The sequence below is a fragment of the Stomoxys calcitrans genome, chromosome 1 (genome assembly GCF_963082655.1).
Source record: "Stomoxys calcitrans chromosome 1, idStoCalc2.1, whole genome shotgun sequence".
NCBI lineage: Eukaryota > Metazoa > Arthropoda > Insecta > Diptera > Muscidae > Stomoxys > Stomoxys calcitrans.
The window spans coordinates 185273831-185300274 of NC_081552.1; the positions used below are offsets into that span (position 1 = coordinate 185273831).

At 37.8% G+C, this 26444-nt stretch overlaps 1 protein-coding gene across 21 annotated transcripts in view; it reads right to left on the bottom strand.

Annotated features, from left to right (window-relative positions):
• LOC106090695 (protein phosphatase 1 regulatory subunit 12B) overlaps nucleotides 1-26444 on the bottom strand; it is a 225032-nt gene that overhangs the window by 130701 nt on the left and 67887 nt on the right. For 12 of the 21 annotated variants that reach the window (XM_059362874.1, XM_059362850.1, XM_059362793.1 and 9 more), the window contains exons 3-10: nucleotides 19794-19906; nucleotides 18993-19293; nucleotides 18174-18430; nucleotides 18008-18105; nucleotides 17134-17286; nucleotides 12698-12817; nucleotides 12503-12611; nucleotides 6471-7010 (exon numbers count right to left, since the gene is read on the bottom strand). In XM_059362874.1, coding sequence (XP_059218857.1) covers nucleotides 6471-7010; nucleotides 12503-12611; nucleotides 12698-12817; nucleotides 17134-17286; nucleotides 18008-18105; nucleotides 18174-18430; nucleotides 18993-19293; nucleotides 19794-19906 — 1691 coding nt within the window. Of the gene's footprint in view, nucleotides 1-6470; nucleotides 7011-12502; nucleotides 12612-12697; nucleotides 12818-17133; nucleotides 17287-17592; nucleotides 17782-18007; nucleotides 18106-18173; nucleotides 18431-18992; nucleotides 19294-19793; nucleotides 19907-26444 lie in introns of those variants that run through there. The other 9 variants (XM_059363315.1, XM_059363278.1, XM_059362907.1 and 6 more) reach the window with 5 other exon arrangements.

Here is a 26444-nt window from a genome sequence, read left to right on the forward strand (position 1 = left end):
CCTTAAATAGGATCTTTTATAGGCTTAAGACCCTAAATTTGTAGATCGGTCTATATGGAAGCTATATCCAAATATAGTCCGAACTGAACCATATTCGGTTTGGAAATCGGATAGCCTAGTGAAACTCACTGTTGCAAATTTCAATGAAATCAGATAACAAATACGTCTTTTGTGGGCTTAAGACCCTAAATCCCCACCTAGACAGTATTCGGTTTGGATATCGGGTGACCCAATATCTGGATATCGGTCGATACTGCAACTACGTCTAAATATGGTCTGATCTACATCATATTCGGCACGGATGTCATAGAACTCGCTGTTCCAACTTTCTGAAAACCCTAAATCGACAGGTCGGTCTACATCCTAACTTTATTCAAATAAAGTCCGATTTGAACCATATCCGGTAAGGATTTTGAGAGGCTTATTACAACTTACTTCTTCAAATTTCAATGAAATCCGGTGTCAAATGCGCCTGTTATAGCCTTAAAATCCTATACCGGCAGATCGGTCTATGTGGCTACTACACCTAAATATAACCCGATCTGAACCATATTCAAGTCGAACCACGAATAGCTTTAAATAATTCATTGTTTCAAATTTTAAAGGAAACGGGTAGTAAAGCCGGTTTTTATGGCCTTAAGACCCGAAATCGGTAAATATGGCCCGAGCTGAACCATTTTCGGAATAGCTGTTGTCGACACAACTCGCTGTTTTAAATTTCAGCGAAATCGGAAAACAAATTCGTGTTTAATGGACTTAAGATCCTAAATTAACAGATAGGTCTATATGACAGCTACTGAAGTATATCTCTTAGAGTGGCGAGAAACCGAGCAATAGCCACCTCGTCAGCACACACGACCGCTTTAAGGTGTAAAAGCGGTCGTGTGTGCTGACGAGAAGTAGAACAGACAGTACACCTTCTTAAGTTGTCCCTCTGCTGACCCAACTTTGTAGATCTACGGATCCATTAACAGCGTGAGAGCCCTATGTTGCCAACTAGGTCATCATGAAGGTTGTTTTATGGACTTGCTCTTGCTATATGCGTGCTTTTGACGAGACAGGTTATCTTTAGGAATCATTGCCTACATTTCTTCCTCTTTTATTGTTGTAGCCACGTTTGCTGTATGTATACAAAAAGATTCATTCTGAAATTATTCTGTCCCGACTTTCTTCCCCAGGTCAAACTCCAGGAATCTGGTCGCTTGATTTTGGAGCGGTCCCAGTACAGATGTCAGAGATGGTATCGTCTAACCTCCATACGATATCGTCTAACCTCTATATTGTCTAACCTCGATACGAGTTCAGCATGGTACACCATCCGGATAATAACTTGACCAAGTACCTCTTGTTTTTCTAGGTAGGTCTACAACTGGTGGTAGTCCTCCACCATACTCGGCTGGTATTGTGAACTCTAATTGGCTACAGCACCCTGGTAAATATTCGCAGGTTCCGTGAGTTGAAAATTCGGGACATTTTCTTGGTGACAGCTCATGAGATAATATTTGAGAAAGAAACTCACTACGATCTATATAGTGGAAGCAACTTGCAGAGACAGAGGGTTAACAGCATCGAGAAGAACAGGATCCTTAGAACTCCGTTTATCTATGTATGACATGTCCTTCGCAAATGTAGTTCAGAATCAACCTCTTCATCGAGTTCAGGTTCGGTTAGACTAGATGATGTCAAAGAAGAGCATGATATAATTAATCGTATTAAATGTCTTCGAAAGGTCAAGGGTCACGAGGACAGTTCTTTCACAGGTTATTTTCCCTTTCAAACCGCAGCTGATATGCATAGGAAGAGTTCTGTGCAGCTTAAAGAATCCATATGGATAATCTGTTGGAAGTACGTGATTAGGAGATTTATCCGTTCGCCGATTTATCCGTCTTAAGAAAAGTGACCACGCGGCCTATTTCCATATTTCGGTTATAACTAGGGTGGAAATGGACAAATTGAGGATATCCGTCAGGTATTCTATACACATCTCACCTATATGCTTAAGCCCCAGCATCGACATTCCTTCAGAACCGACAGCCTGTGGCGGTTTGGTTATTATTATGGCCTCAGCAACATCTTCGGCTGGAAGATATGCAAATTTGCCCATGAAAATTCCATTGAGGAACAGGTGCAGACTTCTCCCATATTAATGAGTGCTGTCCGATTCAAGTTTTATAGACTTTTGCTCCTTTTTATAGACGAATCCGAACGAACATCTCGACTGAAGAAGCTGAGATTTAAATGGGTTCGAAACTTTTGGTCTGCCAAAATATTCTTCACTCAATCAATTTCAATCAATTTTCTCGACAATACCCGAACAATGCATTTGTGATCTGCATTGTTGCCTAATGTAAATCTCCTGAAAAATGCGTCCACACTAGACATTCCCCACATATTCTATAAATTCTTAAAGTACCCATTCCTGATGGTTGTGAAGAGTGGCATCTTTCGTAGCATAAAGGCGGGTTTGCAGAGTTTCATTTGGCATACCAGGATATGTACCGAGAATTTTTCAAGTTACCTTTGTGTTTTCTTACTCGACCTTCTACATCACAGAACAACTGCGTTGTTCTTGATGATTTCCACTTATCCAAGTATCCACTGTTCGTCAATAGAATTTTAATCCAACAGAATGACTCACTCACTCAGGGCTTGTCTGGTCTCATTTGGGAGTTCCATCCCGTCGCCTCCTGAGTCACCAGCCGCACCGCTTCTATACATCTAAAGCCTCATTTTGTTGAATCCGTAGGACAAAACTCCCTTACACATGTGAGGTACCCATTATTCTCTCCCAATCTTCCAGTCGATGGTTGAAAGATTGGTCACTGAATCTACCAAGCGAATGCCCTTCAACCTAATCTCCCAAGCATGGATTCTGGATCTGAAGGAATCCTTGGTATACATGCGTGTGCCACGAATATCGAATAGAAATTTTTACCTTCCTCACTAGGTACCTGTTCAAATCTCACCAAATGCCGCGTGCACGTCGAAATATACCAATGACAGTCCATCGACTATAACACTGATCCTAGGTATGCAGCCCTTCTATCCTCCCTTCCTAATAGCCTTGAGCAAGCTTACCTAACCGATTTAAGCAAAGGTCTTGAAACCACTTTAGTGGTCTTAGGGATGGAATGTCCGCGGGTTTTTCTCTGACTATTGTGCCGTTTGATTTAGCCAACGTAACTACACTATACACGAAGCCCAATTTAAGGAGTCTCTCTTTCTTCTTATTGGTAAGAAATTTAGGATCAGACGCACCAAGCCTCTCAACTAACTTAAGGGCATGAAACTTTATATAATTTTTCTCTTCAAGGCTCTAGTACTTAAGCCATCGCCAGAAGCTTCTGTGAACCAGTTGCTTACACGCTAGAAGAACCTAGCAAAGCCATATGAGATAGAAATAATTTTATCAACATTATAGCTTATTGTTAGTATGTGTACATAAAATCAATTAACACAACTACCCTTTGATCATTGGAACCCTAAACCGTTGAAAAATAAAAAAAATTAACTTAAATCCAAAACTAAGAAAAGTAAATGTAAAACGAAGCAAGAAATATTAGTAACCACTAAGTAAAAAGAAAATGAACAAAACAAACCACACACCAAACAAAATAATAACAAAAACCTACTAAATCTAATACCAAGTTCAAACTCATACTACACCATTTTCCCAAATATATTTTAATTGTTTTTACTACAAAAATTCCACTTAAAATTCAAACATATTGGAGTGTTGGGCAGAATAAATAACTCCACATGAATAATAAACAAAATGTATGGTATTTTTCACAGAATTTAAGGAAAATTTCATAGAATTGAAGGAAAATTTCATAGAATTTAAGAAAAATTTAATAGAAGTTAAGGAAACTTTATTTATGAATATTTTATAGAATTTTTGAAATGTCATGCAATTTATGAATATTCATAGAATTCACAAAGTTAATTAAATTTATGAAAATTCATGGAATATCCTTAAATTAAGAAATATTCTGAATTTATGAATAAATCACAGCGTTTATGAAAATTTATAGATTTTTAAGAAAATCCATAGAATTTATGAAAACCCATAGAATTTATGAAAATACATAGAATTTACACAAACTCATAGAGTTTATGAAAATTCAGACTTTTAGGAAAGTTCATGGAATTTATGAAAAATTCATAGAATTTATGAAATCTCACAGATTTTTAGAAAAGTTCGCCGATTTTATGAAAATTCATGGAAATATAAAATACGTAGAATTTATGAATTTACACACACTCATAGAATTTGTGAAAATTCATAGATTTTTAGGAAAGTTCATGAAATGTACAAAAATACAATGAGTTTATGAAAAATTCATAGAATTTATAAAAATTCACAGATTTCTTTGTTCATGGTAGTTATGAAAATCCATTTATGAGAAATTCACAGAATTTATGAAAATTCATAAAGTTTACACAAACTCATAGAATTAATGAAAATTCACAGATATTCAGGAAAGTTCATGGAATTTATGAATATACATAGAATTTATGAAAATTCATAAAATTTACACAAACTTATAGAATATAAAAATTCATAGATCTTTAGGAAAGTTCATGGAATTTATGAAAATATATCGAGTTAATGAAAAAACTCATAGAATTTACACAAACTCATAAAATTTGGGAACATTCATAGACTTTCAGGAAAATTCATAGAATTTATAAAAATTCATGGAATTTATGAAAATGCGTAGAACTTATGAAAGAATTCATAAAATTTACGTAGTCCATAGTATTTATAAAAATTCATAGAATTTATCCAAACTCAAAGAATTTATGAACATTCATAGATTTTAAGCAAAGTTCATAGAATTTATGAAAATACATCGAATTTATGAAAAATTTATAGAATTCATAAACATTAATAGAATTTATGAATATTCATAGATATTATGGCAATTCATAGAATTTATGAAAATTCATAAAATTAGCGAAAATTCATAGAATTTGTGAAAATTCATAGAATTTGTGAAAATTCATAGAATTTGTGAAAATTCATAGAATTTGTGAAAATTCATAGAATTTGTGAAAATTCATAGAATTTATGAAAATTCATAGAATTTATGAAAATTCATAGAATTTATGAACATTCATAGATTTTAAGCAAACTTCATAGAATTTATGAAAAATTCATAGAATTTATGAAAATTCATAGAATTTATGAAAATTCATAGAATTTATGAAAATTCATAGAATTTATGAAAATTCATAGAATTTATGAAAATTCATAGAATTTATGAAAATTCATAGAATTTATGAAAATTCATAGAATTTATGAAAATTCATAGAATTTATGAGAATTCATAGAATTTATGAAAATTCATAGAATTTATGAAAATTCATAAAATTTACGAAAATTCATAGAATTTACGAAAATTCATAGAATTTATAAAAATTCATAGAATTTATGAAAATTCATAGAATTTATGAAAATTCATAGAATTTATGAAAATTCATAGAATTTATGAAAATTCATAGAATTTATGAAAATTCATAGAATTTACAAAAATTCATAGAATTTATGAAAATTCATAGAATTTATGAAAATTCATAGAATTTATGAAAATTCATAGAATTTATGAAAATTCATAGAATTTGTGAAAATTCATAGAATTTATGAAAATTCATAGAATTAACGAAAATTCATAGAATTAACGAAAATTCGTAGAATTAACGAAAATTCATAGAATGTATGAAAATTCATAGAATTTATGAAAATTCATAGAATTTATGAAAATTCATAGAATTTATGAAAATTCATAGAATTTACGAAAATTCATAGAATTTACGAAAATTCATAGAATTTATGAAAATTCATAGAATTTATGAAAATTCATAGAATTTATGAAAATTCATAGAATTTATAGAATTTTTGAAAACTCATAGAATTTAAGAAAATTCATAGAAGTTATGAAAATTCATAGAATTTATGAAAATTCATAGAATTTGTGAAAATTCGTAGAATTTATGAAAATACATAGAATGTATGAAATTCATAAAATTTACGAAAATTCATAGAATTTATGAAAATTCATAGAATGTATGAAAATTCATAGAATTTATGAAAGTTCATAGAATTTATGAAAATTCATAGAATTTATGAAAATTCATAGAATTTATGAAAATTCATAGAATTTATGAAAATTCATAGAATTTATGAAAATTCATAGAATTTATGAAAATTCATAGAATTTATGAAAATTCATAGAATTTATGAAAATTCATAGAATTTATGAAAATCCATAGGATTTATGAAAATTCATAGAATTTATGAAAATGCATAAAGTTTATGATATTTTGAGATATGTATGTACTTATTTCACATATTTGAATTTTAAGTGGAAATATTAATACTTAGGAAATTATTTTAGTATTAGAACAAAAGAGATAACAAAACGAAGTAAAGAGAAAAGAAAGAGAGAAAAAAAACTAAAACAAACCTGATGAATATCTGTTTATGATCTTTGAGGGAAGCCGATCTTTGAACGGTGTAAGTGGGACTCGTTGGCGAAAAAGACGAATAGGAGGTAGTATAGGAGGGGGAGGTTAAATTGGAGGCAGGGGAAAATGAATTGTCTGCAGGGGTGATACCGGTGGTAGTAGCTGCTGAAGGCAAATGTGTTGCTGCGACTGTATTGTTACCGGCGGTTATTGTTGTTGAGGCAGGCAAGGACGATGTTGTTGTTGTTGTGTTGATGATTATTGTGTTGTTGGATGGTGTTGTTGGTGATATTGTGGTGGCAGTACTAGTGGTGGTGGTGTTGTTACAACTACTACTACTACAACTAGTACTGTTTAGGTTAATGTTACTATTATTGTTTAGATTATTGTTAATGCTGTGGTTATTGTTAACATTATTATATTGCTGTTGTTGTTGATGTTGCTGCTGTTGTTGATGATGCTGTTGCAATGTTGCCGGTATTACGGGGCATGAGTTAGCTTTTATGCGTGCACGTAATTCATTGTACTTTTGATAGAATCTGCATTTATCGATTGGTTTTGACATAATTTTCAATATTTTGTAGCAAAATTTTCAATTCAATTGGGGAAAAAGCACAACGCACATATGCATACATCATTGGTTTTTTAGAAAGTAAAAATAAATAAAAAAATATTCTTTTAATTTATAACCAATAAAACAAGTCTAAGTTTTGCAGAGTAAAATGATTCAAATTTTTGTATACAACCAAAAAATTCAAGAATGTATTGACCTCAAAGCCTAGGTGGGAGAAGAAGGTCGCAACAGATGAAAATCATGTTGGTCTGGTTTTATCCGATATGTCATATTAAAATCTTCCTTACAAGGACACTGACGTGGTTTGGACTCGCATCGACTAGCTTGCTAGCCCGCAATGACAATTTGTATTCTGCGACAATGGGCGGCATTCTACCGACTATAACCCAACCCAGGAAAAGTACGAGCTGGCAGTAGTCAGTTTGTCAATCACTCAACCATAGTTGTACTCCTTTTACCCACATGGAGAGTTTAAGAAAAACGGGAACACCTGAACATGGTCCATTTATGTGAATAGAAAGATGAGAAGATCGATAAATCTCTTCTTGGAAGGTCAAACAAATTAATCTAAGTATATATCAGCCAGACGGACGGAAATGATTCAAGTTCTTTTATAAGTCATCACATAAATCCCCATAACAGATGACTCAGATGACTTCTTTGAGATTGCAAAATTTTTGGTCGCATCAAACAATAAGAACCATAAACTCAAACTAAAACAAATTTTTACATTAGTTGCGGATATTATGTTAAAAAACACCAATAAACCCAATTAAGTTAACACAACATAAAAAAATAAAATAAAAAAAAATGAATAACAAAAAAAAACATAACAAATAGATCACACACAACTAAGCAAAAAATAATAACAAAAACAATTTGTTTTTGCGCTACTTCTTATAAAACAAAAAAAAACATAAAAAGAACACACACAAACTAAACGAAGAATAACAAAAAAGGAACCAAAATCTAATTCCTCCAATTATTTAAAATTTCCGTAACGAAGTAAAAGTTAGCACACTTTCGCGCTGCTGCCGAGCAAAATCACGGTGCGCTCTAAACTAAACGAAAATACTTTGGGTCTTAATTGTTGTGAAAAAAATAAGAGTTGGCCGGCAAACCGGTGGTCTAAACTTTTCTGTAGTACATAGTAATTTTTGCCGTGTTTTGTATTTACGTACGTAATTTCATTCGTTGCTGTTTGCATGGTTATGGCTGTGTAGCTAGTAGTGGGCCTGTTTGAAGGTGCCTGCTGACTTGACGACTGCTTTGTGCGCCTATTAATCTCTTTTGTTGACAAATACCGTAATGATTCATTCAAGATATGAGCCGCTGTTGCTGCGCTCACCGTCGTCGTCGTCTCTATTAACTTTTTTAACACCATAAATACTGCCGCTGCTGCCAAAAGTGGCAAAAAAAAGCCCAAAAAACCAACTCACTCAGTTCAATACCAACAACAATGGCTAAGGCAGGCCATAACAGTTCAAAACAAAACAATCGAACACTTTGTGATTGTCTAATTATTGTTCGACCAATGCTGTCCAGTGGTCGGGCCAGTCGGCCGATCGCTCATCTTATCAAAATTATTACAATTCTATCGTGTGAAACATCATCGGTCGATGTGTTGTTGGTTGTTAGATGATGATGTGCACTGACCGACCAGCAAGTACTATGACTGGAATTTCTAAGTATACAACAAAGACTGATGATATGATGACGACATGGCTATTATATGGATATGTTTGCAATTTACTAAACATGAAATAATAAAAAATAGGAAAATGAGAAGAAAGATCAAAGGAAAGAAGAAAAGAGAACAAGAAAACTTAAATTCAGCCTGACTGAATAAGGTTTTCAATGGGAAACCCTAAATACCGCCTGGCTGAATAAGGTTTTGTAAGGGATAACCCAAATTCAGCCTGGCTGAATAAGGTTTCCTATGGGGAAAACCTAAATTCAGCCTGGCTGAATAAGGTTTTGTAAGGGAAAACCCAAATTCAGCCTGGCTGAATAAGGTTTCCTATGGGGAAAACCTAAATTCAGCCTGGCTGAATAAGGTTTTCTATCGGGAAAACCTAAATTCAGCCTGTCTGAATAAGGTTTTCTATCAGGAAAACCTAAATTCAGCCTGGCTGAATAAGGTTTTCTATGGGAAAACTCAAATTCAGCCTGGCTGAATAAGGTTTTGTAAGGGAAAACCCAAATTCAGCCTGGCTGAATAAGGTTTTGTAAGGGAAAACCCAAATTCAGCCTGGCTGAATAAGGTTTTGTAAGGGAAAACCCAAATTCAGCCTGGCTGTATAAGCTGGAGACTTGACACGATGGGAGTCAGGGCGTGCGCCTATGCTGATGAAAGATTATTCTTGTCACCGGGAAGTTCGTGGATATCCTTTGGACACCGCTCTCGCAGTTACGGCGTTTTGGGCTACTGGGTGTGGTCTGGGGTAAATGGCAGGAAAACTGAGTTGATATTGTGCCATTGAAGCTTTCAAGGTCGGCAAGGTTCTTTGGGGTTATTGCAGACGGTAAGATGAATTGGGGCTTGAATCTGTAGTCAAGTTTGAGAGAGACCTCCGCTGGTCTACATTCGTTGTTGTTGTTGATGTAGCAATGTGTTGTACACTGAGGCAGCAGCCCCTGTCGTTGAAGAACTCCATCGGGTCAATCCGGTACTTACAAACGGCAGCCATGGGATAGTCGTCATATTCGTGCCAGGGGCTTGTTGGGGGACTGCGGCCTAGATTGACCGGTGGTAACCAATGATTGCCATGTCTGGTGGCCTGTGACGGAATTCGCGTCGCATGTGAGGGACCGGGATAAAGTGAATAGGGTTGCTTTGAAATTATTAGTGGGGCTATGACCAGATCCTTGTACTCGAAGGCGGTGCGACCGGTGCTGACCTATGATAGCCATGTCTGGTGGCCTGTGACGGAATTCGCGTCGCATGTGAGGGACCGGGATAAAGTGAATGGGGTTGCTTTGAAATTTATTAGTGGGGCTATGACCAGATTCTTGGAGGTGGCATCGAGCAGCGAGTCTCAGTGAGAGGTCGCATGGCACCGGCTCTCGCAAAAATACTGAGTGCCTATGATGCTCGATATGGCAAGGCCAGTTATTGACGCATTTAAATAACCAATGGCCAGCCTGTTTCCGCGGTGATCGGTTTTTTGGACCAAAACGAGCCATCTTCACATGAAAATTTGGCTACAACATCCCGCCGAGAGAATGCTGCTAGGGTTTTTGCACTGGATCAGCTACTGGCCAGATCGGAATTTTCGGGCTGTAGGCGTGTGCTAATACCTACCCTGGCTGAGTGACAGAAAGGACGTATTAGCTTTGGGGATTTTAATATCTTTTACATGTGGATCGAAAATGAATTGTGGTACTGGATGTGTAACCTACTGCGCAGAATTTCAGATCGACGTCTCTTATCGCAGGGGGGACGAATACGGTATCATCCACGCGAAGATTTTTTTGCGATTGCCACGGCGGTGCAGTAAGTTGTCAAGAAGTAATGACTGGGCAGATGTCCGCATTTTTGATGGTGATAGTCAGGCGGCGCTTAAGGCTCTTAGTGGTAGGAGCATTGGTTCTAAAATGCTGCGTCGTTGTCGGGTCTCTTCGGAGCGATTGCACAGGTACAATACAAAACGACCCCATATTGGGTCCTTGGCCACAAAAAAGCCAGGTAAAGAGCAGGCTGATTTGCTTGGGTGAGAGGGCGCAAATCTTCCTACGGTCTCGATAACGGAAATTTACGTGCTTCTTTCACATGTCTACTACGGTTACGGCTATAAGGAAACGTGTTTTAACAGATGGAACTCGACAGCAGGTTTTGAGCATACGAAATAACTATGGGACGAACGCTTGCATCGTAATATAGATCCTCTACTATCGATGGAAAGGATTCATCTAGGAATGGCTATTGGAACATAATGGGCTAAATGACATATGACTCGCATAGGCATTAGAAATGACGGCATGTTCCGCTGGTGTCAGGGAACTGACTCCGCAGAGGATAGTTATCAATCATTTCCTTTGCCAATGTCCTGCACTAAGATACTGCGATCTTTTTTCTTTGGGGCATTGAAGGAGTTAACAGTTATTAATTCAGATAGATCGAAATCTTTCATCTCATCATCATATTTGGGGAAACCCTAAATTCAGCATGGCTGAATAAGGTTTTCTTTGGGGAAACCCTGAATTCAGTCTGGCTGAATAAAGTTTTCTTTGGGGTAACCCTCAATTCAGCCTGGCTGAATAAGGTTTTCTATGGGCAAACCTGAATTCAGCCTGGCTAAATAAGGTTTTCTATGGAAAAACCTAAATTCAGCCCGGCTGAATAAGTTTTTCTATGGGAAACCCCAAATTTAGCCAGAATGAATAAGTTTTTCTATGGGAAAACCCAAATTCATTCTGGCTGAATAAGGTTTTCTATGGGAAAACTTTAATTCTATTAGCTTTTTTGTGAGCAAATCTTAATTCAGCGTGGCTGAATAAGGTTTTCTGTTAGCAAATCTTAATTCGGCCTGGCTAAATAAGGTTTTCTGGGGGGGGGAAACTTAATTCAGCCTGGCTGAATAAAGTTTTCTTTGGGGAAACCCTAAATTCAGCAAGGCTGAATAAGGTTTTCTACGGGAAAATCTTTAGTCAGCCTGGCTGAATAAGGGTTTCTACGGGAAAATCTTTATTTATAAGCCTGGCTGAATAAGGTTTTCTAGGGGAACATCTTAATTCAGTCTGGTTGAATAAGGGTGAATAAAGTTTTCTACTGGAAAATATTAGTTCAGCCTGGCTGAATAAGGATTCTACGGGAAAATCTTAATTCAGCAAGGCTGAATAAGGTTTTCTACTGGGAAATCCTAATTTAGCCTGGCTGGATAAGATTTTCTACGGGAAAATCTTAATTCAGCCTGGCTGAATAAGGTTTTCTGTGGGCAAATCTTAATTCAGCCTGGCGGAATAAGGTTTTCTATGGGGAAACCCTAAATTCAGCCTGGCTGAATAACGTTTTCTATGGAGAAACCGCAGTTCGGGCTGGCTGAATAAAATTTTCTGTGGGGAAATCTTAATTCAGCCTAAATTCAAGCTGAATAAGGTTTTCTATGGGAAAACTTCAGCTCAGCCTGTTTAAATAAGGTTTTCTTTGTTTGAACAAGGTTTTTCTATAGAAAAACTTTAGTTCATAATGTTAGGAGGTTTTCTAAGAGAGAGAGAGAGAGATTTTAAAATGTTGACACTACAAGTTATTTTCTAGCTTCCTATTATCATTTACTACCACTTTTTTAGGGGAACTTAAAACTTTACGGAAATTTTAAACAACCGAAATTTGTATACTACTTTCAATGATGATTTAAAAAAATTAACTTTATGCACACATACATACACACAAAGTACTTTCCCTAAGGAAATTCCCATATTCTACTATTGAGAAAAGAAACGGCGTTCATTACTTACTTTTCATCATTCTCAAAGCTTTGAGTTCGTCTTAGAATAACATCTGTTGTCTCTGTAGCGGTGGCATTTGTTGGCGTTGTTTTCTTAACGTCAATAACATCAGGAACTTCTGATACAAATTGAAGAGAGAAAAGAAAGTTAGTTAAAATTTTAAAGAACTATGAAGCTTAAATTCCTGTTAAGACTAATACATACGATTTTTACTGGGACTGTCATTGGCGGAACGCACACGTGAAACATTGTTACGTCGCCATGGCGCCTCATCTTCTGTGGCGGGTGCATCGTTTGCGGTTTTCTGTACAGATGATTTATCATCTGAAAATGTTTTGAAATAAAAATTAAAACAAAGCAAAAATGACCAGAAAAACGAATTACAACAAATAGTGGTTGAATTATTGAATTGCACACTCCATCACAATGTGGTCAGAGAACAAAGACAATGCTACATACATTTACAGAAACTAACAAAGTTTTTGATTATTTCTTTGAACAAATATAGTGGATAACATTAACAAGATCGAATATCAAAATTTTAAAAAAGTTATGGGGTAGAAAAATATTTAGCATTCTACATAAAAAGAAAAATATAAGAAAACCTAGAAAACCAATCTTGACTTATACAATGAAAAATTAGTATAAGGAAACAAATTTGAAAAACACATAAATCTTCATTCTTAAGGAAATGTTTGCAATGCTCTAGAAAACCTAGAAAACCAATCTTGACTTATACAATGAAAAATTAGTATAAGGAAACAAATTTGAAAAACACATAAATCTTCATTCTTAAGGAAATGTTTGCAATGCTCTAGTCCAGCAGATTCTGTTATAAAACAACGAGTAAAAAAGTCAATATATATACTAAATAATATGCAAAACACTCTTAAATGAAACATGGAACATCATAGAACATCAAAAAAATTCTTTACTTTGGCACTCTTCTTCGATATAGCAAGAGCATTCAATAAGATGAATTTTGGTTCCAATACCGATTGCTCATATAGGTTCGAGCATATTTTTAAAGTTCAAGAAGGAGGAGATTGTGATTTAACCCTGCCCTCTTCCCTAATCTTAATATAAGCCTTAATGATTTGAAGATTAGGTTGAAAAGAGAATGCAGTGGATATTGTTATTCGCTATAAATACTCATACCGGTACAAGGGCAAAGAGAGATCAGCTAAGAGGGCCTCATGGGCAAGCTTCTGGGAGTCGGTGGAGGAACTAGTCCTGTAGGTTTCGGTGAGTTTTTTTAAGAGCCCAAAGACTCTCGAGTGTCCTGAGAGATGACGGAACTTGGACGAAATCTAGTTCCCAAACTCCTTGATTCCTTGCACAAGGCACTTTCTGGGGTGCTCGGATGTGGCCATTTCACCGGTGACTTCCAACGTTACGGATGTTGAAGGGTTGATAACGGAGGGGAGGATATTCCGGGCGATTTATTCCTTAGAGCCCAACAAAACAACCGGAGCGGATATCCCCTGTCATGCTGCAAAGAGCGGGTCCGTATGCCATGAGGCTTCTGGAGAGGATTTTTAGGGCTTAGCTTTGTGCTGACGTGGTGTGGCGGAAGGTTAGGATCGTTTTGATTCCTAAGGCGGGGAAACCGGGTCACTCCCGGCCTATGACTTTAGACTAATCCGCCTGTCGTCTTTCGCTTTGAAGACACATAAGAGACTATTGGATGCGTACATCAGGAATCTTCTTGACCCATCGTTGGTAAACAGCTACCGGCATGACTACACCAAGGGTCGGTCAGGTGATAGTGCCCTCTAATCCCATGGCAGCCGGTTGTACGCACCGGATTGACCCGATGGAATCGTCATCGGCAAGGGCTGTCGCCTCAGTGTACGTGTTCGTCTTTTTTCGTCATGGGAGAGGCACATCCCGGAGTGCCTTCTCCGCACGCTTCTGGTCAGTGCCGGAATTGAAAAAAACCCCAGATTGCCAGGACCGCCTCCATCATCGGTCGGTGTCGGATATGTCGGAAGGTGCTGTGCGAACATTGCTAGCAGTGGGTCACAAGCGTCGACGTCGTCGCCTTCTGCGTTCTCGTCGCCGCACTATGTGATTGTGGATTTTATGAGTCGGAAAGATATATTGGTCGCAGCGATCAAGGAGACAAAGCTGACCAACACCTGCAGCTTGCACAGTTGTCACGGATACAATGTGCTACGTAAGGATCGCTCAAGGAATGTAGATGGGGGATTGACCTTCGTGTTACACCATTCCGTGCAATATAGACCCATCTCGCCTGCGCCTGGCGCTAGTGACCCCTACATGGAGTGCATGGGGATAGCAGTCAGGTCCGGTACTGCCGAGATGCATATACAACGTGTACATACCGCTGGTTGGCAGCTGTGTCCCGATTAATGGCCAAGCTTACAACCCCGGAGGAGAGCCATTCGCCGTATTCGTGGTCTCCGAGTCGATGAAAAGCCATCACAATTTACCGTGGGCCAAGTTACGAATGTCATCCGTGGCGCCAAATCATCCAAGGCGTTGGGCCCCGATGGAATCTTTACACTGATGCTGAAGAATCTGGATTTACCTGGAGTTGAGTACCTTACTACTGTCCTCAACCTGTCTTTGAACACTCTTATAGTTCCCGATGTCTGGAAAATGGGCAGTGATCCCGCTACTGAAGCCTAGAAAGGACCCGAGTTTGGGAGAGTCGTACAGACCGATCTCCCTTCCCTCACCGATAGCAAAGACGCTTGAGGCATTACTCCTCCCGTGCCTAGTAGGAGAATTTGCATTTGCCGAGCATCAACATGGATTTCGAAGCCTTCATAGCACAACAACTACATTGCATGCCATCACCGCACACATTTGCCGTGGCTTCAATCAGCCCAGGCAATGTGATAGGTGACGGTCATCGTGGCATTGGACCTATCGAAGGCATATGACACTATTTGAGGACATCGCCAACACGTCCCTCCAGCCAGGCCTAAAAAGCTGGGTCGCGAATTATCTGTGTGGTCGCCAGTCATTTGTGGAATTTAGGGATAAGAAGTCGAAGCACCGTAGATTGAAACAGGGAGTTCCCCAAGGCGGGGTGATATCTCCGACACTGTTTAACCTCTACCTATCCTCCATTCCACCCGCTCCAGATGGCAAAGAGATCGTATCATATGCGGACGATTGTACGATCGGCATCAGGCCCCCGACCCATTGATGACATCTGCGATAGGTCGAACTTCCCACATATTTCGATACAAGAAATCTGAAGATATCTACCACCAAATCTTCAGCCACATTGTTTACTACAAATACGCGTGTGATGAATATTGAGCTGAAAGTGATGGTAGATGGAGAAATTATTTCGACCATCAAGAGTCTCAAAATACTTGGCGTCACATTTGATAGCTCTTACAAATTCTCCTCACATGCCACAGCAATTTGCGATGGAGTCAAAAGTAGAAACGAGGTCCTCAAGTCACTTGCCGGCAGCACTTGGGGTGCTGACAAAGAAACCTTGTTGACAACGTACAAAACAATTGACCAGTCTGTGACAAGTTATGCGGCGCCATTGTGGTCTGGTCAGCTGTAGGATCTTCAAACTGCGACGGGCTGTCTACTCACTTCTCACGCGGACCACATCTATTAGGAGACAAAATATCTATCCCTGCGAAGACATAACAACATGCTGTCTAAGCAATACTTTCTGGGCTGTTATCGCAGAGATCATCATCTTGTGGATAGGTATCCACCGATCAGAAGCCTTAAGGCTTCATGTAGATCTACATGATCTAGAGCGTGAGGAGCACTACAAGAGAGAATCGCTAGATCAAGCGCCATATCAAGTGGGTCTAGACAACATACATGGAGACACGTAGCAGATGCGGTAAATAGCTACCGGGTGAATGTAGTCCTTCGAGAAAAACCGCCTCCCATTGCACCTGAAGAAATTGACCTCCCCCGGCAAACCAGAGTAGTTCTGGCTCAATTACGTTCAGGCAGATGCAGCCGCCTCAACTCCTACAGAGCAAGGATTGATGTCACGAGCAAGATGTATGTCCCGATTGCGACCAGGGACCACATGATATACGTCACCTGTTTAACTGCCCAGCGAGACCCACTCGACACAGACCCAGATCCCTATGCACGTGCAAAGTTCCTGGATCTTGACACTCAACAGAATCAAGCAGACGAAAGAAAGAACACAACAAACTACTAAAACAACAACACAAATAGTAAGTAAACTTAATGTAATGAATTTGTAATGGTCCTATGATATATATGGTGGCTTAACCTACATTTTCAAATATTTTTCCCAATTTCAATAGAATACGACCTTGGCATTTGTCAAACTAAATGATAGACCTATTCGAACTTCATTTTGATCACAAGATTACATGGGCAGATAAACGAATGTGTCTACACAGATTGATAGTATGATTCGAAGTCGATCGGACAAACCTAAGAATGGATCTAGCTCTAACGAACCTAATAACACATTCGATATTCTGGGCTACATATGGAATATAGAAAGTACATGGATAACCCATAAGTTTGTTAACAAAAATTAAATATGAAAAACGTGCAGCATATAATTATTTTTTTAACAATAGGGGAAAAAGTATAACAAATTAAAAACAGAAAAAAACTTTTTTTTTTATAATAAACGACGATACCTTCTTCATCAGGTTCGGAAAGACTCGTTGAATGCGAACTCTCTGTCGAATCAGTCAAATCAGAGTCCGTTTCTTCGGATTCTGAGTTTGTGGGTAGGCTACTACCGCCACTACTACCACTATATCCCGATGTGGAGGCAACGCATGTGGAAACTGTATATAGGCGTTGATATCAAACCACACACAGACACACACACACACATAGACATATATGTATTTGTGTATGAACAATATTACCAACCGACATTAGATCAAAAACAGGAGGCACAAAAAGATAAAAAACAAAATGGAAGAAGAACAAGTACAAGGGGAAATATAGAAGAACAATAAACATCAATATGATGTAAGAAAAAATGTAAAATCGGCAAAAAAAAAAAACAACAACAACAAAGAAAAACAAATCGCTCAATATATATTTCCAAAGGTATATATTTGGTTATGAATATATGAAATTCCCCATCTAGGGGATAATGATGATGATGACTAGAGAGAGAGAGAGAGACGCATTGAATAAATGGTTGATTTGAAATGCATTGATGGGCAGTGTAGCACAGATATTCAATGGAGTCATAAATGAAATGAGATGAGGAAAAAAAAAAACAAAAAAAAAATATGGCAAATATTTTTTTATTTAACGCCCATGGGACCCTAATGAAGAGGCGAATACCATACCCAAAACAATAAAAGACATACACTCACACCCACACATAGAACACCCATCAAAACATACAAACATACACCACAACATATGGTTTTATAAGAAAAGAAAGAAAATTAAAAATTGTAGATATTATTAAATTTATCCTAGTCCAAAGAATGCCTACATCTATCGTTCACCAACAATGGTCTGTTATGTCAAAATCTTAAAACTTACCATTAGCATGATCCTTATTGTTTTCCGGTCGAACTTTAACACGTATGATCTTGGGTGGTGTTTTGTCCATGTGATTTTCAATGGTGTCCGAGATTCGACTGTAAAATTTATGGAAAAAGAGAATTTTCAAAGTAAATTCGACTCCAATTAGGATGTACCAACATACCTGATTTGACTAGATGGTCTGCGTTTGATGCGTTTATTGTTCGCTCTGTATTCTTCCAAGTATTTGACCATTTTACGCTCGGCAACATCGATACATGTCTGGCCGGCATAGTTACGCACATCCATATCGGCCATAGCATCCAACAGCATTTCGGCTGCTTCTTTTTGACCCCAATGGGCCGCAGCATGTAATGGTGTCCAACCATCATTGTCTTGAGCATCAACATTAGCACGTCCTGCGAGCAATAAACTTAAAACCTATGCAGGAGAAAAAAAGCAAAACATACTAATGAAATATTGACATAATTATGAAAGAAATATGAAAATTAAGGAAGTTGGCTAAATTCTAATGCCCACAACTAGAAGCTCTGTCTATTCTAGGTAGGGTAAAGTTTAAGTGACATTACAGTGCATTACAGATACAAGTAGACAATTTATAGGACATGTGATACTGCAGTAGCGACACCCCTAATCGTATGGTGGTAATCAATCTCTTGACCCCAGCACGCTATCAACTGACCTACCTAGAAAACATACCCAACTTTTTATTTCGCTGACTAGTTATCTCTGTAGAGCTTTCTACGTCAATAATCAACGTTGCCAAAATAATTCACACGCCCTACTTACGCACTTATAGTACATACCCCACTTAAGTTAGGCAAGGATTAACTAGTAGTCTGTGATGCCATAGGAACAGGAAAAGGACATTTTCTTTTTTGTCACAATTTACTGTTTTTAATTTTTTGTTTTCTTTAAATTTTATAATTTTAAATTATTTTATAAATTGTTTACAATAAAAATTAATTTTCTTTATATTTACCTTTGTGTAACCCTTTGCAGCGGCTACATGAAGCGCTGTTGCACCAGTTTTTGGATGTGGTCGATCAACTTCGGAGGCATCGCTACGCAACCATTTCTTGGCATCTGTGAGCATTTGTTGTTGTTCGGCCTGGCGGGCTTTGGCGCAATCGATTTGTTGTTCGGCTACCATTTTTTGCATGAAATCAATCATGGGCAAATGTTGGATGTCGACAGCCAAGTCCACGGCTAAATCGCCATCACTATTGACGGCAGCAACATCGGCACCATGCTCCACCAAATAGCGTGCTATGCTCACAAAACTAAATAAGAAAGAGGAGAGAGAATGGAAAAACAAAACAAAAATGAAAATTTCGAAAAAACCAAAGAAATATTGAAACAACAGCAAGAAAGGAAAAACTATACCGATGCGGGGAGGGGGGACTTTATAGCATTAAAACCCCATTTATTTAAACCCCCCCAATTTTTCAATGGGGTGAGGATTTTTGGCGATTTTCCTGGGTAAGTGTATGCGCCTTGTTATGCCATATGACAACCATGTCTTACCAATAAACACATGGGGCAAATAATTAATAATTATGCAAGTTTTCATGTTCTCCTCTTGCCAATCAGCCAGTCGTTCGGTCATACTCAGCTCTATGGGATGATCCATGCCATTTGTTTGTTTGTTGTTTGTTTTGGCCAAAAATCAAGAAACACACACTTACACACCCAAATATGTTTGGCATATAGTCTTCTCCGATTTGTTTTTGCTTCTATGCCAATCTGTGAGAGCATTTATAAGGATTTCTTAGATACTTACCCACATGAGGCTGTAGCGTGCAGGGGTGTCCAACCTTCGTTGTCTTGTCTGTTGATATCGGCTCCTTGTTCCACGAGAAACTCGACCATTTCTAAATTATCATCTATGCAGGCCTGCAAATTGAAAAAAAAAACACAACAATAACAACAAAATGAAAAAGAATAACAAAACTATTAAGAAAGCAAACGAAATAAATGCCGTATACATATACAAAGCAAACAATTTAAGAATTCTTGCTATTTTGATTTTTGTTGTATGAAATTCCTGAAATTTTTTAGTCGAAATTTCATAGGCACTCGCTGTACATACAGACATTTGATAAAATTAATTTCAGCCATTAAACCACAACAACATATTGGGCGATAAGATCAAGTGACCACAATTAAAGAGCATAGCATTTTGGCGAAATTTGATTTTCTTGAAACATTAAGACGAAATTCTTTATTCATATGATGATTACTTTAAATGTCATTTTGTTAAAAAATTGCAAAGAAATTTGATATCGTGGTAACTTGAACATATCGTGGTAATTTGATTCTTATAGAAAATTTCGCCATAATTTGATTTTTATAGAAAATTTTGTCAAAATATGACTTTTGCAGAAAATGTTTAGAAATTTGATTTTTATAGAAAATTACGTCGAAACTTGTTTTTTATGAAAAATTTCGTTGGAGAGGCCACTCGGGAACTTGGCCCTCAAAATATATATCAGATTCATATTCTACTCTAAAATACCTTTTATTTCAGCTCCATATTGCCACGGCCGGTAAATTTGTCCTCTTTGAAGGACAAATCGGTAATTCATGCTCTGCTCCCAAAGACCTTTCATTTGAGCCGCATATTGCTATGGTCGACAAATTTGTCCTCTTTGAGATTGTTTTTGGGGGAGGGGCGCCCTTCAAAAACTTGGCTCCAAAATTGAATATTAGATTCGTATTTTACTCTCAAAAACCCTTTATTTAGGCCCCATATTGCCATGGTCAGTGAAAAACAAGTAAAAGCGTGATAAGTTCGGCCGGGCCCAATCTTGGATTCTGCTAAAATATGGGAGCTATATATAGTTATAGACCGAATTTTTTGAGAGTCATAGCAAAACACTATATGCAAAATTTTAGCCAAATCGGAAAAAAATCGCGGCTTGCAAGGGCTCAAGAAGTCAAATCGGGAGATCGGTTTATATGGTAGCTCTATCATGTTCTTGACCGATTTGAACCGTACTTGCCGCAGTTGTTGGAAGTCATAACAGAACACCATTTACAAAATTTCAGCCAAATCGGATGAAAATTGGGGCGGTTTTGGGCCTGGGCGGCCTCTTAAGTTTTAACTTAAACTTTCATTTGAGCCCCATATTGTCCTAATCGGGGGTGGGGAGAATCCTCAGACAGCAAGGAATAAATCTGTATGTCAGATTTGTACTCTACTTTAAAATACCTATCATTTGAAATCCATTTGGGCTTAAGCGGTAAAAGTGTCCTGTTGGGTGGTGATTTTGGGGGTGAGGGACAATCCCGACACTTAGTGTGACATTTTTATGCCAAGTTCGTACTCTACTCTCAAATACCTTATATTTGAGTCTCATATTGTCCCGATCAGTCCACTTTTGATTTCGGGCGCTACTTTTGGGGCGGTTTTGGGCCTGGGCGGCCTCTTAAGTACTTGGACCCAATTTTTAATACGATATTTGTATTTAACTCCAAATACCTTTTATTTGAGTCTCATATTGTCCTTATCGGTAAATATGTCCTGCTGGGGGATTTTGGGGGAATGGGGAGGCCCCTCAGACACCAAGGAATACATTTTTATTTCAGATTCTAAATACCTTTCATTTGAAAACATATTGTCCAAAGCGGTAAAAGTGTCCTGTTGGGTGGTGTTTTTGGAGGTGGGGTGACCCCCTATACTTCGATCTGATTTTGTATGCCAGATTCGTAATCTACTCCCGAATACCTTTCATTTGAGCCCCATATTGCCATGAACGTCCAATATGTCTGTTTGGGGGAGTTTTGGGGTTGGGGCGGCCTAATGGGTATTAAGACTAAAATTTTTGAAAACTAGGGCCGACTCTCCTTCAGTTATAAAGAAAATTAATTTCCATATTTTCACCAGGAGTAGGCCACCGTGACGTAGAGATAAGCATGTCCGTCCGTCATCCGCGCGAACATCACAAAAATTCTCAGCGACACCAAGTGGTGTCGCATGCGGCAGGCCGCTCAGACTCGGCATAATACTTTTCATTTGAAGCTCATATTGTACCGATCGATACATCGATCGGGAAGGTCCGCCCCACTTCCGATGTCACCAAAATTATAAAGACTATTGCTCCTTTCAGACCGTATTCGCAATCTTATCCTGAATACCTTCCCTTTGAATCCCATATTGTCATTATCGCCTCACATGAATATTTACTCCACTTCCTCGATCGACGCCTTTCTATTTTTAAGTGATGTTTTTGAGGTAGGGTGAGGGTTCGCTCCTCTTCTCTCTTCTCTGAGGATCTACTCCCGAATACCTTTCACTTGAGTCCCTTTTTGACATGATCCTTTCGACCATATTCGCAATCTACTCCTGAATACGTTTCACTCGAGTCCCTTATTGACATGATCGCCCAATATGCCTATTTGAGGGCATTTGAGGTCGAGGCGGCCCCCTAGATAGTTTGATCCTATTTTTAATATCCAATTCGTACTCTACTCCCGAATACCTTTAATTTGAGTCCCATATTGTCTCGATCGACGCATTTTTATTTTTGGGTGGTGCTTTTAGGGTAGGAGGAGGGTCCGCTCCACTTCCGATATCAACAAATTATATAGCCTATTGCTCCTTCCAGACCATAATCGCAATATACTCCCGTGTAACTTTCATTTAAGTCCCTTATTGGCATGATCATGCCTTATTGGCATGATCGGGTGCAAGTATCGTCGGGTGGCCCCCTAGATACTTGCACCCAATTTTTAATATGCGAATTCTTTTTATTTGAGCCACATATTGTCCTGATCAGTCTACTTTTATTTTTAAGTGGTGCCTTTCGGGTAAGGGGGAGCATCCGCTCCTTCTCCGATATCAACAAATTATGTAGCCTATTGTTCTTTCCACATCACTTGAGTCCCATAGTGTCGTGATCACCCAATATGCCTTTTCAACGGGTTTTGGGGTCGGGGCGGCCCCTAGGTACTTGGAACCAATTTTTAATATCAAATTCGTTCTCTACTTCGGAATACCTTTCATTTGAGTCCCATTGTTGGGACTCATTGCAATTTCATTTTTATAGTGATTTCGAGAGACAGAAAGACGGACATGGCTAGACAGACTCCGAATGTCAAGAAGATTAAGAATATAAATTGTTTATGGGGTCCCTGATCAATATTTGGAGATGTTAGAATCTTAAGGACTAGAATGTCAAGAAGATCAAGAATATAAATAGTTTATGTGGTCCTCGATCAATATTTCGAGACGTTACAAACAGAAGAACTAGATTAGTATGCCCCTCATCCTATAGTGATAGGTATAGAAGAAATCGCAAAATATTTGCTCTTGTGACGTTGTTATGAATGCCAGTTGAGGCGTTACGATTCTGAACACCTAAAAGGAAGCCTCAAATACCTTTTTTGTTATCAGAGAACATCCATCGGTGACTTGGAGAAATATGAACGTATGTATGTACGTAGCTGCCAGGTTGACAAAACTAAACCCCATAAGCGATATTCGATTTCATACAAAAGATCAAGATTTGAAATTCGAATTTAAATTATTCCGTTTGCAGCCCCAACACGATAGTTGTCAGTGGAGCACGGACGTCATTAGAAAACCCTCAGCAGCAGCAGTAGCTGCAGGCTGGCTGTCAGTCAACAGAAAAACCGCAGAACATGCGGCATCAACAACAACGACAGGCATAGGGTGTTGTAGAAATATAGAATAGAACAACAACAACAACAAAACATGAAGCGATCAATGTAAACAAATACTAGCAGCGGCTGTTGCTTAAATCGGACAGACGGACATGTAAATATTTCGTATTTTATTGCTATTTGTAATTTTTTCTTTCTTTTTTTCATAAAACGAACTGGGATGTATGAATGAATTTACAACTGGTTGGTAGGGCGCAGACAAAATGAATGGGGGTAGGGTAAAACTGGAGTGCATTTTAGTTGCTCACTCTGTTGAGTGATGCTGTTTTTAGTTATCATTTTGCCTGAACGGCTTCAGAAGTTTCCGTTTCGTTCAAAATTTTGATGATATCATCCCTGGCCGGCCAGCCAACTAACCAGCTGGCCAGACATCCATTCATCAGTATAGACAAGAATACAGTTGCCCCTCTATAGGCCCTCTCGCGTGGCTTACCATTTTCCCCCCAAAATAACGAATAAACTTCGGACTACACAAACCAAAGGCGTAGATAGAAAATGCCATAAATTTCCCAAGGAAATTTTGCGTCAACAAAGTTCTTAAGAAAATACGATTTTAAAATTTTTTAAATATGAAATTTTGATTGAAATGTCCTACAACGTAGGCCACCGTAGCGCAGAGGTTAGCATGTCCGCCTATGACGCTGAACGCCTAGGTTCAAATCCTGGCGAGAGTATAAGAAAAAATTTTCAACGGGTGTTTTCCCCTCCTAATGCTGCCAACATTTGTAAGGTAAAACTTCTCTACCAAGTGGTGTCGCATTGCGGTACTTCGATCGGACTCGGCTATAAAAAGGAGGCCCCTTATCATTGAGCTTAAACTTGAATCTGATAGCACTCATTGATATGTGAGAAGTTTGCCCCTGTGCCTTAGTGGAATGTTCATGGGCAAAATTTGCATTTTTGTCCTACAAAATAAAAAATAGAATTTCGATAAAATTTTCTTTAAAAATAAAATTCTCATTAAATTTTCTTCACTTGGAAAAATTTGCTAGAAAAAACAGCAAAAATGTTTGCTATTACAGCAGAAAGTCTGCTGAAAAAACAGCAAACCTTTTCTGATGTTTTTAAATTTTAAAAAGTGAAAAAAACTGATCCCTATCCCATTTTTTGGATTAGGGACAAAATGTGTATTGTGGATTACAAGGATATACTCAAACAAATTTGCAAAAATGTTTGCTAAAACAGCACTTTTTGTCTGCTGAAAATGGGAAAGCAGACATTACTGCTGTTTCAGTAAATATAGGGCTGCTGTATTAGCAAACATTTCTTGCTGCTTTTTCAACTAACAAAATCTGAACACTATGGGTAAAATTTCAGCCAAATCGTATGAAAATTGAGGCTTCCAGGGGCTCAACAAGTCAAATTGGGAGATCGGTTTGTATGGAAGCTATATCAGGTTATAGACCGATTTGGACCGACCGTACAAGGCACAGTCATAACACAACACTACGTGCAAAATTTCAGCCAAATCGGAAAAAAATTGTGGCTTCTAGGGGCCTAAGGAATCAAGTCGTGAGATCGGTTTATACGGGAGCTATATCCAAACTGAACCGACATGGCCCACCTGCAATCCTCAACGCCCTACATCAATATACTCTTAATATTGACTATATACTTAATATTGTATTGTACAAAATTTCAAGCGACTAGTTTTACGTGTTCGACCGCTGTCATGATTTCGACAGACGGGCGGACGGATGTGGCTAGATCGACTCAGAATGTCGAGACGATCCAGAAGATGTTACAAACGGAACGACTATATTAGTGTACCCCCATCCTATGTTTGGAGGGTATAATCAATGATGGTGTGGACTTGAAATTGAGCTTAGTTATATAAAGCTCCCACATATAACTTATTGAGTCCACAAATATACAACTACTTAAGTTCCTATATGACATACGATTTATCCAGTTGCCCTTAAGATTATAATGGTATACGATTAAGACATTTGTACGCGATTTATACCCAAACACAGTTAAGATAGGTTCCATATAAACCCTGATACTTGTTTGTAGACACCTTGAAACCTAGTGTTAGAGATTTTAGAATGAGCGCAGAAGATCTAGGCGCTTGATCTAGGAAAGGAAGCCAAATTGGTCTCATGTTTTGATATAACTGCCATATAAACCAATCTTGGGTCTTGACTTCTAGAGCTTATAGAGGGCGCAATTCCTATCCAATATGGTTGAAATTGTGGCATGTGTCGTTTTGGTATGACTTCCAACACTTGTTCCAAGTATGGTCTAAATCGGATGATAATCTGATACAGCTGCCTTATAAATCGACCTTGGGTCTTGACTTCTAGAGCTTCTAGAGGGCGCAATTCTTATCCGATTTGGCTGAAATTTTGCACGAAGTTATTTGGTATGACTCCCAACAAGTGCCAAGTATGGTCTAAATCTGTCCATAACCTGATATATCTGGCATATAAACCGATCTCCCGATTTTTATTTTATTAATAAATAAATAATATATTAAATAAATATTTATTTTTACTTTTACTTTTATTTTTTTCTTTTTTTATTTTTTTATTTTATGGTTTCATTTAATATTTTTATTTGTTTATTTAATTTTTTTAATTTATATTTTTTTTATTTTACTTTTTATTTATTTTTCTTTATTTATTATTTTATTTTTAAGGTGAGGGCAAATCACCTTAAGGATTTTTGAATTTTGTTTTATTTTTTTGTATGGAGTTGTTGACATGATTTCGGAAAGAAACGTCGAAGTTTCGGGATAAATCGG